We start from the raw sequence: 12,243 nt of genomic DNA on the forward strand, positions 1-12,243 counted from the left end.
ATGTCATCCAAACGTAAAGGCATCAAAAAAGGGCCTGTATTTTCTCTGGATCACAGTAAAAACTGTCCTGCATGTGTCAAACTGCCTCTCTCCTATCTTCCCCTGCCCTGTCCCAAGACACAAAGGATGTGATGGAATGGAATGCAGTAGCCTGACCATGCCTCACTTGTGTGGAGGAATGTGAGAATTAAGTATTCCAAAAGCTCTCTGGGCACAGGGACTGTATTCATCCCACAGTGCCCGGCACAGTACCTGGCACTAAGCAAGTACAGCTCAACAAGTGTTTTTAAGGAGCCAAACAACTCCCCTGCACTGGGCTCCTTCCCTCCTGATGGAGCTTTCATACTGATGGACATAATCGTACTTAACTTATAATAATCACAAGAGGTGATAATTCAAGTGATAAGTACTATAAAAGAGCTACAGTTGAAGTGATATGAAACTTCAAAGGAGGGGAGAATCCAGAGGCTTTGAAGCAGAAGAGGCATTGCTCTAAATCTTGAAAGGATGGTAGAACTTGAACTTAGGAGGAGAATGAAAAAAGGCATCCCAGGAAGAGGAAAGAGCAGGAATGGAAAGAATGTGCCAAAGAGAGAAAGTGAGAAATTGTGCTTCTATGGTGTAGTTCAGTGTGACAACAAGGGATGTAGTGGGAAACAAAGTCGAAAATGCAGATTGGGGCCAGCTCTTGGGAGGCCTAAAATGCCAGGGTATGGAATTTGGATTCTGGACACAACAGGGAGACACTGAGTAGTGGTGACCTGTAGGCTTCAGTAAGATCCATCTGGCCACAGGGTGTAAACTAGATTAGAAGTGGGGAGGGACAGAGACAGAGCATCAAAAAATGGAGTGAGGAGGGGAACCCCAGACAGCATAGAACAGCTGGACCACGAACTGGAGATGCAGCAGAGGTGAAAAGGAGGACTCAAAGGTGATGTGAAGGTTTTGAGGATGAATAGCAGAAGACAGAACATGGCTAATGGGAAAATGATTGTCTCTGGATTGCCTGAGTATGAGCTGGTGACAGGATGGCCAGACGAAAGGACGACACATAAAAGCAGAAATGGCATATGTGGTGGAACAAGGATTAGGGTTGAAAGAAAAAAATATAAGTGAAGGCAGGAAAACATAAAATCATAGCATTTTTATGATAAAGAGGATAGCTTACAATGAGCCTGAAGAGCCCAAAGAAAGAAAGATTCCTTATAATAAGGTGAGCTGGGGGAGGTATAACAGAGCAGGTGTTCTTTGAACCATGTCTTGAATTCTGAATTGGTTCTGACAGGTTGAAAAGGGAAGGGGGGGTGTTTTAGGTAGAGGAAGACACATACAAAGGTATGAGTATACATCAGTGTTCAGGAGGCGGTGATGGGGAGAGGTGGGTACAGGTGGGACCTCCGATAAAGCTGGAAAGGGGGCTGAGGCCCGGCTTTGTATGCCAGGCTATGGGGCTACAGATTTTATTCTAGAAGTAGCAGGATGCCATCAAAGGTTTCCGAGCAGGGAAAGGGTGAGAGCAGCTTGGAGTACAGACCAGGAGAAGGAGAAACCTGGGGCATAAGATGAGCACATGGTCTACACACAGGACAAGGAGAGCCAGAGCTCTCAAAGGAGCAAGGCTGGGAGAGTGATACTCACCTGTGAGCTGCCGGTCTCCTCCACCTTCTGCTTGTAAATAGGCAAGATCAGGATGCACCAAAAGTCCGGGGTTATAGCCCCTTATACATGCATCTGTCATTCGTGCTTCCAGTGTTTCAAATACTTTTTTCTTTGTCACATGAAGTATACCCAGGTTTGCAAAGCTGGAGATAAAACAGTAACAGCAACAACAACCAGAATTAGGCAGTCAATGACTAGAGAGTCCTGTTTTACCTTAGCTATGGATTGAGGAAAAAATGCACAGGCCCTCAATCACTGGCCCTCAAACACATTACTATTTCTGCAGTGAAACATACAAAGCAGCCTCACCAAATGGAATAATAAAGACTATAACCAGCTGCACATCATGTCAGGCTGGGTTTTGCCACCAAATCAGTCTGTGGTAAAATTAGAAAAATCTTTTCGTTTTCAAAGCTTACTAGACTTGCAAATTATGAATAAGGGAGTGGGGTGTACGTATCTTAATAAGAAAGCTTTACCTAGACTCATTTTAAAGTATTTTTCTAGGAGAGTTGTATAAAAAGAAATTTTAATTCCAAATATACTAACTTTTCTAACTTTTTTAAAAAAGAATATGCAAAATACTATATTTAGAAGATTTTTTTTCTTTTGGCTCATCCCTGGGTTTCTAGATGGAATTTAATGTCTACCAGGAATCCCATCTCCTCCTGGGCTATCTCTAAGGTTGGAATTATTTATGACCACTAGAATGTCCAACTCTACATGTACTCAGTCTTGAGGTATACCTTCAGTCAGGGATGGATAACTTTTTATATTGTGAAGCCTACATATCCATAAAACAAAATATGTTAATATGCTAATTAAAGCAATTAAAGGGATCTTTAAATATATAAAATGCTCCAGCCATTCATGTTTTAAAATAAAGTACATGAAACAAAGAAGTGTATTCAATAAATGTAATACAACAAACAAACAAAACAGCACTTTACCAAGGAGACTCATTCGGTTAACAAATATTTATTTTGCTCCTTAGTACCAGGCAGTGTCCTGGATGCTTCTGTCAACAGTAAAGGAATCCCTACCTTCATGGAGTTCATATGCTAGTGCAACAACAGAGAGGAAACAAACAAGTAAATTTTATAATTGAAAAGGTAAAAAGTGTTACCAAGAAAAATAAAGTAGGAATGGGGAAGAGGAAAGGCAGTAGTAGAAGGCACGGCACTTAAAAATAGGAAGAGGCCAGACAGAGCCTCACTGAAAATATGTCAACTGAACAAAGACTTGAAGGAAGTAGGGGTGAGACATGGATATATGGAAAAAGAACATTTGAGGTGGAAGGAACAGCAAGTACAAAGACCCTGAGGTAGGATCATGCCTGGTGTCCACAAGACAACAATGGCAAACAGGCCAGTGTGGCTGGAGTGAGATGAACAAGGGGTCAGAAGTAAGTAAGGAGTTCAAAGAGATAAGTGGGGTACCATTCTTTTAAAGCCTTGTAAGCTTTTGTAAGGACTCTTCTTTTCCTCTGGCTTTTACTCAGAAAGAAAAAAAAATATTAGCAGGAATATTAGAGGAAAGATAGAAATATTATGATAACTGGATCAAATGAAATAAAGAAGAAGATAATGTTGGTAAACTAGGGAAAGAAAACATAGGAGGTGAAGGCTGAATGAGATGAGCACTCATACAGAGGCCCAGAGATGAAATGATACAGGTGTACAGACAGTGATGAAAAAAAGTAGGACAGCAGACACAGACACCGAAAAGAAAATACAGAATATAAGCCCCTTGCGAGCAGAGATATCCAGTGACTAGAGACCTGGGTGCTTAATAAATGTCTACTGGATAAATAAATGCATGAATTAATCGAGCACAGAAAAACACGCAATATGACACATTGGTATGCATGGAGGCACAGGGGGATTTTCAGAAACAACACCTCCGTATTTTGGCCTTTTAGGCTTTACTCCTATACAGACACCACCCATAACTACAGGAAAACGAGGCTGATCTTCTAGGTAACAGCAATGATAAACACGTGTACAGCACTTTACCACCTAGAAAGTGCTTTTCATGTATATTATCTAATTTAATCTCTGTGAAAAGTCATCATCTGTATTTTTCATTATGTGAATAATGGATTTACTCTGGAAATAAATGAAACAATACAGAAGTCAGTCTTCTACCTTAGGTAATGGTAGAGCAACACAGACCGATTGAACCTTGCATTTTAAACAACAAAAAACATATGAAAAAGTAGTTTTCAGACACTGGACAATAGGTGGCATAGGACAGTGAGCCTTAAGAAAAGGAAAACAAATAAGGTGAATTCTAAAATTATGCTGCCTTAATATCTAGAGAGCGCTTCCAGGCTGCAGTAAGGAAGGGGGAGCCCAAACAGGGCCTGCTGACCTCCCTGAGTTTAGGAGACAAAGGAGGTCAACAAGGGTAGAATGCACAGGCCGATACCTGAGAAGAAAGAACCATACACCGAGAGACACTCAGAGCATGTGTGTGAGGAAATGACCCAAGGCTGGGAAAAGAACAATCAGAAGCACAGGCAAAACAGCCCCTGGAGCACACACAGGGCTAGAATAGTTCAAGAAATCTTGTGATACACGAAGTGTTAGGGTGTACAGTCAGAAAGGTATTGCCTTTGTAATGGCATCAAGTTAACCCTAGACTAAAGGCTGCTCTGGTCTCCCTAAAAAGGCTTAATAGTAAGTCTAGAAAGGATCAAGCTATTCCCAAACTTAACTTCATCCCAATGCTCAAAAATATTTAGATGCATAGAAAATAAAAAAATCCAAGTACCCACAATCCAAAATTCAAAATGTCTACCATCCAATCAAAAATTACCAGGCATACAAAGAAACAGGAAAATATAACTCATAACGAGGAAAAAAATCATTCAATAGAAACAGATCCAGAAATGAAATGAGACAGAAAACAGAATTTGTAGGTAAGTACATGGAAAAGCTATGAGAGATATACTCCATATGGTCGAGAAGAAAGCATTAGTATGCGAAGGAGAGGCATGGAAGATATAAAAAAGACCCCCCCCCTCAAAACCCATAGAGATGAAAACTACAACGTCTGAGAAGAAAAACACACCAGATGGGATTAAGAACATATTAGACAGTACAGACAAAAGATTAGTGAACTTGAGGACACAGTAAAAAAACTATCTGAAATGAAACTGAAAAGATGAAAAAAATTTTAAAAAGAAGAGATCATTAATGAGCTGTGGCATAATTTCAAATATACATGAGGTTGATGTTTCAGAAGAGAAAAGAGAGGAGTGGATGGAAAAAATATTTTAAAAAATAATGGCCGAAAAGTTTTAAAATTTAATAAAAACTATAAACCCAGAGATCCAAGAATCTCAGTGAACCACAAAGCACAAGAAACATGAAGAATACAACACTAAAGCTTATCATAATCAAACTGCTGAAAAGTAGTGATGAAGAGAAAATCTGAAAAGCTGATAGAGAAAAAAACGGACACACTATGTACAGAGGAATAAAGGTAAGAATGACAGGAGACTTCTATTTGGAAACAAGGCAAGCCAGAAGACAGTGAAGCAGCATATTTTAAGGACATGAAAGAAAAACCGTGTCAACCTGTATTTCTATACTCCTCAAAAATATCTTTGAAAAACAAAAACAAAATAAAGACTTTAAGATGTACAACTGAAAGAGTTTATCAGCAGCACACCAGTGGTATAAGAAAAATTAAAGGAAGTCAACACATGGGTAAGTACAAAATACTTTCTTTCCCTTATTTAAAAGTTTCTTTAAAAGATAATTGACGATTTAAAGCAAAAATAAAAAACAATATACGGTGGGATTTACAACATATGCAGATGTAAAGTATATGACATAATAGCACAAAGGTCAAGAGAGGGGAAATGAAAATATACTGTTAACATGCTATACATAGAGAGGTATAATGCTACTTGGAGGTAGACTATGATAAGTTAAAGATGTATAGTATAAACCTAAAACAATGGCTAAAAAATACAAAGAGGTATAAATCTAAAAGGAGACAAATGAAATGACAAATAATCAATTAATCTAAAAGAAGGCAGGGGAAGGGGGAATGAAGAATAGATATGACAAGCAGAAAACAAACAGCAAGAGGGCAGATTTAAACACAGCCATATCAGCAATCATATTAAATAAAAGTCACCTAAACACCCCACTAAAAGACAGAGTATGTGAGACGGGATACAAAGTAAGACCCAACTATATGCAGTGCCTATTTACTTTGAATATAAACACACAAAAAGGTTAAAACTAAGAGGATGGGGAAAAAAATGTTCCAAGCTAACATTATTCAGAAGAAAGCTGAAGTAACTATATTAGTTTCAGTCAAGGTAAATTCCAGAGCAAAGAATATTACCAGGAATAAAAAAGAAGGTCATTTCATAATGATAAAGGGATCAATTAATTAAGAGGACATAAGAATCCTAAATTTTTATGCATCTAATAAAAGAGCTTCACAATACAAGAAGCAAAATCTTATAGAACTGAAAAGAGAAATAGATGTATTTATGAATACTGTCAGATTTCAATACCCTTCTCTCAATAATTAATAGAACAAGTAGAGAGAAAATTAGTAAGGAGAGAAAAGCTTTGAACAAACAACCTGACCCAACTGACATTTACAGAACATGCGTTCAATGTGATCAGACTAAACATTCTTTTTTAAGTGCACCAGTAACATTTACCAAGACAGACCAGGGCTTCCTTGGTGGCACAGTGGTTGAGAATCTGCCTGCCAATGCAGGGGATACGGGTTCGAGCCCTGGTCTGGGAAGATCCCACATGCCGCGGAGCAACTAGGCCCATGAGCCACAACTACTGAGCCTGCGCGTCTGGAGCCTGTGTTCCGCAAAAAGAGAGGCCGCCATGGTGAGAGGCCCGCGCACCGCGATGAAGAGTGTCTCCTGCTTGCCGCAACTAGAGAAAGCCCTCGCACTGAAACGAAGACCCAACACGGTCAAAAATAAATAAATAAATAACTTTTTAAAAAAAGGATTGACTTAAAAAAAAGACCATATTCCCTCCATAAAACAAGCCTCAGTATATTTAAAAGGAATCAAATGATACCAAATATTCTCTTACCACAATGGAACTAAATCAGATATCAATAACAAAGTTACCTAGGTAGGAGTACATTTAAATCAAGACTGGCCACGTAATAATTAATTGTTGAAGGTGGGTGACGGGTACAACGAAGGCTCACTATGCTATTCTTTCTACTTTTGTATATGTTTGGAAATTTCTATAATAAAGTGCAAAAGAAAAATGAGAGCAGACATTATTAGGATGAAAAACAGAAAAAAACAAGGACCATAAATGTTAACATGTGAGAATGCAAAATGGTGCAGCCACTTTGGAAAACTTGGCAGTTTCTTTTTCTTCTTTTTTTTTTTTTTGGCCACACCATGTGGCATGTGGAACTTCCCTGACCAGGGATCGAATCCCTTCCCGCTGCAGTGGAAGCCTGGAGTAGTCTTAACCACTGGACCACCAGGGAAGTCCAACAATTTGGCAGTTTCTTATCAAGATAAACATACTCTTAGCACACATCCCTACAATTCCACTCCTCAGTATTTACCCAAGCCAGGAAAAATGAAAACTTATGTTCACACAAAAGGTGGCTTTGTTCTGAAAAACTGGAAACAAACCAGATGTCCTTCAACAGGTGGATAAACTGTGATATATCAACACAATGCAACGATGCAACACTACTTATTAACTAAAAGGAATAAACTAGTGACAGACTCAGCAATCTGGAGGAATCTGAAATACATTGTGCTAAGTGAAACAAGTCAGACCCAAAAAGGCTACATATTGTATGATTGCATTTGCATATCATTCTGGAAAAGGCAAAACTATGGGGGTAGAACAGATCAGAGGTTGCCAGTGCCTAGAGTTGGGGGGAACCTGACTCCAAAGGGTCACACAGGGATTTTCAGGATGGGGGATGGGGGGAGGGAATAAAACTATTCTATGCCTTAATTGTGGTGATTATATGAGTATTTATCAAAACTCATAGAACTGTATACTTTAAAGGGTGACTGTTACAGTATTTAAATTAATTTCAAAAATTTTTTAGAAAGACAGGTTATCACAGTTAATAAGGGGTTAGTAACGGGACCGGGACTACAATCCTGTTTCTTACTCAAAATGCCATATTCTTACACATCAGTGGTTTTCAAAGTATACTCTCCAGACCAGCAGCATCAGCATCACCCAAGAATTTAGTAAAATGCAAATTCTTGGGCCTTATCCCAACCCTACTGAATCAGAAACTCTGAGGGTGGGACTCAGCCATCCGAGTTTTAACAAGCCCTCCAGGTGATTCTGATGGCCCCTAAACTTTGTGAACCACTGCTCTGCACTATGAGACAGGGCAATGAGATCAGAATCTCTGGAAGTAGGGCTTGGCATCCATACTTTTACAAAGTGACCAAAGGTGACTTTAATTAGCAGCCAGGTTTGAAAACCTCTACACTGTGCCAGATGCTGCCATCATTATGATCGTCTGGGAACTGCCTCTGCCCTTTGGCTAGGTTCAAATCCCCAGGTCCTTGGGTTGGGATTCTAAAGTGCCTCCTCCATCTGGCCTTTCTTCACCTCCAGACTCAAATACTGACTTCACGGCTGGCCTGAGATTTAAAAGCAGCCCTTGACTCACAATACACACCCTAGGTTTGGAAGTTGGATACTTCCACTCTCAGTCCAGACCTTGTCCATTTTCTCCAAACAGCTCCTTTTCTGTGCATTAAGGTTGAACCATATGAAACTGCCAGTAGCTAACTGTTCTTGGATCTACAAAAATAGCAGTTTAATATGATCTGCATTAGTTCATTGAGGGAAGACTTGCTTCTGTCTTGCATTTTTATATTTCTATATCTACTTCGAGTGCTTACCATTGGTATATGCTGGAAATATTAGTTAGAAAAAAAGAAAAACTTCACATCTCTTTAAATCGGGGCTGCCAGGAAGCAAGCAGAGGGTGTGGTGATTATTGGTGAGGAAGGTGGCTTAAAGCAAAGTCAAGTAACAGTTTCCATCGAATGCAAATTTCAGAGAACTAAAATGCTGTTGAAACAAACTGCTGATATTCAGGATAGAAAATAAAACACCAAAGATTATTTTTATGAGGACAGGCACGAAGGACTAACTAAATAAGTGAGTAGGAAATAAAAAGTCAAAATTAAAGCTAACTAAAAGAAGTTAAAGGACAACCCCCTCAAATTAAACCAATCAAACTTACAATCATGACTTAGTTATCTAAAACATGAATAGTTTAATATAGATAAGAAAATATCTTCGAAAATATAAATTAAATTTTACTGAGAACTCATGCTGAGAGTAAAGTGAAGAGAAACACTCCAAAGAAAGGTCATTCTTTTGGTTTTGATAATTTAGAAGTTATTTATCTTCTCAATGTCATTTTCCATATACCTTTTCTTTTTTTCTTTTTGGCCACACCAAGTTCGGCATGCACCATCTTAGCTCCCCAACCAGGGATCGAATGCATGGCCCCTGCGTTGGGAGCGCAGAGTCTTAACCACTGGACCACCAGGGAAGTCCCTCCATTTATCTTTTTTGATGTGTTGGATTGATGCCCAGCTTATGAATTTATACTCTTAACCTAAACTGTATTGAAAACTGCTTATCATGGTTCTGTTTCTAGTATTGACAAGTCTAAGGAATAACTCTGGCTATCATCCTAAATTTCTCTATATGCTATTCTTACCTACAAGTTAGAACTAAATAAGAATAATCATTGATATCCTGTAAATACACATGAGGCAAGTTGGCTCACGTTACTTCATAGTATTAGCTAATGTTAGTTCAGTGTAGAATTTGGATGTAAAGGGCCTGGAGGTAGATTCTGTAGCCTAACATTCAGATTTTATAAGGGAAGAAATTAAAGTCCCCAAGAAGTCATGCAAATTGCCCCCAGTCCTACTGTTGTGAGTGACAGAACTGGAAATAGAATTCTGGGTTCCAGACCCCCAGCATGAGACTCTTTCTACTAAAATGCAACAGGTTCTGGCATTAGAAACTTAAAAAAAAATAAGAGCGACAAATGAAATCATGAAGGAAATACTGCATTTTGGGAAACACTGTATGCAAAAGCTTCTCAGTTAAAAATCAAATTATAAAAGGAGTACCAAGGTTTCATAGAGCACTCTGAATGGGAGAGGCTACTGAGTCTACTGTAACTCTTAGGTGGCATCCTCTTGATTACGTTTCTTGGTGAAACTGCATAGTATTAGAAAACCCCACAGAGCTGTGACCAGACATCTTGATGATCACATCTACAAGTTTAGATGCTCAAACTGTTGAACGAATGAATTCTTCCAACTACCGAACCCCTCATGCCAGCACTAAAAGAGAGTAACAGATTTCCTCACTTTCCTTGGAGACAAGGAATTTACTTTTACTCCTGCTGTAGGTCCCAAATTAAATAACCATTAGTTCCTCCCCAAGTCCTCAAAGACTACTAAGGCAAACCACAGAAACACCAAATTACAGATACCGTACTGGAATGTTTATAATAACAAACATTGTTAGAAGGGAAACTTCATGTATAATCTCCTCTGAAGGATATGATTATCACACACATTAAACAGGACCAAAGAGAATACACACTTCGTACTGACAGTAGCCTACTCGAGTAAATCTGCAGACACTACGTGATCAATTAGGCCGAAACTCCTTGACAATTACCCTGCATTTCAAAGCTCTCATAGGTCAGTCAGGAACTGTAAGGGTATTCCAAAACAAACGATGACCAACTGTGACACACAAGAGGAAACAGGCCAGCCTTTCAAGAGGATGTTGAAACAAGGTCATTTAAAGCATAGTTGAATTTTTCAAATCAATTTAGGCTTCTTCCTCCAATCTAGAGGTTTTTTTTTTTTCTCTGACATCAAAAGAATCAGATTTTAGTGACTTAAAAGAAAGCTGTCTAGGTTTTTCACACTTGAAAATTTAAACAGTCAAACAAAGAAATACCAAGGAACATGAAAGTTCAACCTCCCCAATAACAGCCAACTTGAAACCTGATCAGAATTCAAAGCCTGAAATGTTACCATCAGCTTAATTATAGTTGATTTAAACAATTCCTTTCTTTTGAGTGAATAGTCTAGATTAAATGGGATTTTACTGTAAACTATTTAAACCAGTATTAGGAAGCCCTGAAAGATATTCCTGAAAATTAGACAAATTTAATTAAAAGTTTCTTTTGAATTGAATTTATTTCTATAATACTTCATTCATTAAAAATGGCTTGTTTTATCTCTCTGACCAACCCTTAAATGAATGTCTCTTTGTATTTACATTTCAAGTCGAATGAATGCCAAAACAAACTTATAATCCTTGGTTGTGCACACTTTAAAAAAAATTGAAGTATGGTTGCTGTACAATATTATATGTTACAGGTGTACAATATAGTGATTCAAAAATTTTAAAGGTTATACTCTTTAGTTATTATAAAATATTGGCTGTATTCCCCATTTGTACAATATATCCTTGTATCTTATTTTATACCTAGTAGTTTGTACGTCTTAATCCCCTACTCCTATATTGCCCCTCCCCCCTTCCCTCTCTCCCCACTCATTTGTTCTCTATTATCTGTGGATCTGTTTCCTTTTTGTTATACTTACTAGTTTATTTTTTAGATTCCATACATGAGTGATATCATACAGTATTTGTCTTTGTCTGACTTACTTCACTTAGCATAATACCTTCCAGGTCCATCCATGTTGCTGCAAAATTTCATCCTTTTTTATGGCTGAGTAGTATTCTATTGTGTATATGTATATACACACATCTTCATCATATATATATACATATACCACATCTTCTTTATTCATTCGTCCATTGATAGACAATATGCTTCCATATTTTGGCAATTATAAATAATGCTGCTATGAGCACTGGGGTGCATGTACCTTTTTGATTTAGTGTTTTGGGTTTTTTGGATATATACCCAAGAGTGGAATTGCTGTGTCATATGGTAGTTCTAGTTTTAGTTTTTTGAGAAACCTCCATACTGTTTTCCACAGTGGCTGCACCAATTTACATCCCCACAAACAGTGTTTGAGAGTTCCCTTTTCTCCACACCCTCACCAACATTTGTTCTTTGTGTTCTCTTTGATGACAGCCATTCTGACAGGTGTGAGGTGGCATCTCACTGTGGTAGTGATCTGCATCCCTGATACTTAGCGAGATCAAGAATCTTTTCATATGCCTGTTGGCCACCTGCAAGTCCTCTTTGGAGAAGTGTCTAATCAGGTCCTCTGCCCATTTCTTAATCCGGTTGTTTGTTATTTTGATGTTGAGTTGAATGAGCTGTTTGTATGTTTGGGAAATTAAGCCCTTATCATTTCTGTGCACACTTGCTAAGCAACACAGATCTGAAATAATATTTACCTATCCACTTCATGCTCAACATGTTCACACTGTAAATCGAGAATCAATAGTTCATTAAGGGAATCACCAAAGTATGAAATCATCCATAAAGTGTTGATTTCTGCTATAGCCAGTTTTCTTCTAATTTGTCCTTATCCTTATTTCCAGAAGGAAAATATTG

At 38.3% G+C, this 12,243-nt stretch overlaps 1 protein-coding gene across 5 annotated transcripts in view; it reads right to left on the minus strand.

The window, feature by feature from the left end:
• Nucleotides 1-12,243, minus strand: part of NFKB1 (nuclear factor kappa B subunit 1) — a 122,536-nt gene that overhangs the window by 44,379 nt on the left and 65,914 nt on the right. For all 5 annotated transcript variants that reach the window (XM_032632649.1, XM_032632648.1, XM_032632652.1 and 2 more), the window contains one exon: nt 1,639-1,802. In XM_032632649.1, the coding sequence (XP_032488540.1) occupies nt 1,639-1,802 (164 nt within the window). The remainder of the gene's footprint in view (nt 1-1,638; nt 1,803-12,243) is intronic.

This window comes from Phocoena sinus, chromosome 5 (genome assembly GCF_008692025.1).
Source record: "Phocoena sinus isolate mPhoSin1 chromosome 5, mPhoSin1.pri, whole genome shotgun sequence".
Taxonomy (NCBI): Eukaryota; Metazoa; Chordata; class Mammalia; order Artiodactyla; family Phocoenidae; genus Phocoena; species Phocoena sinus.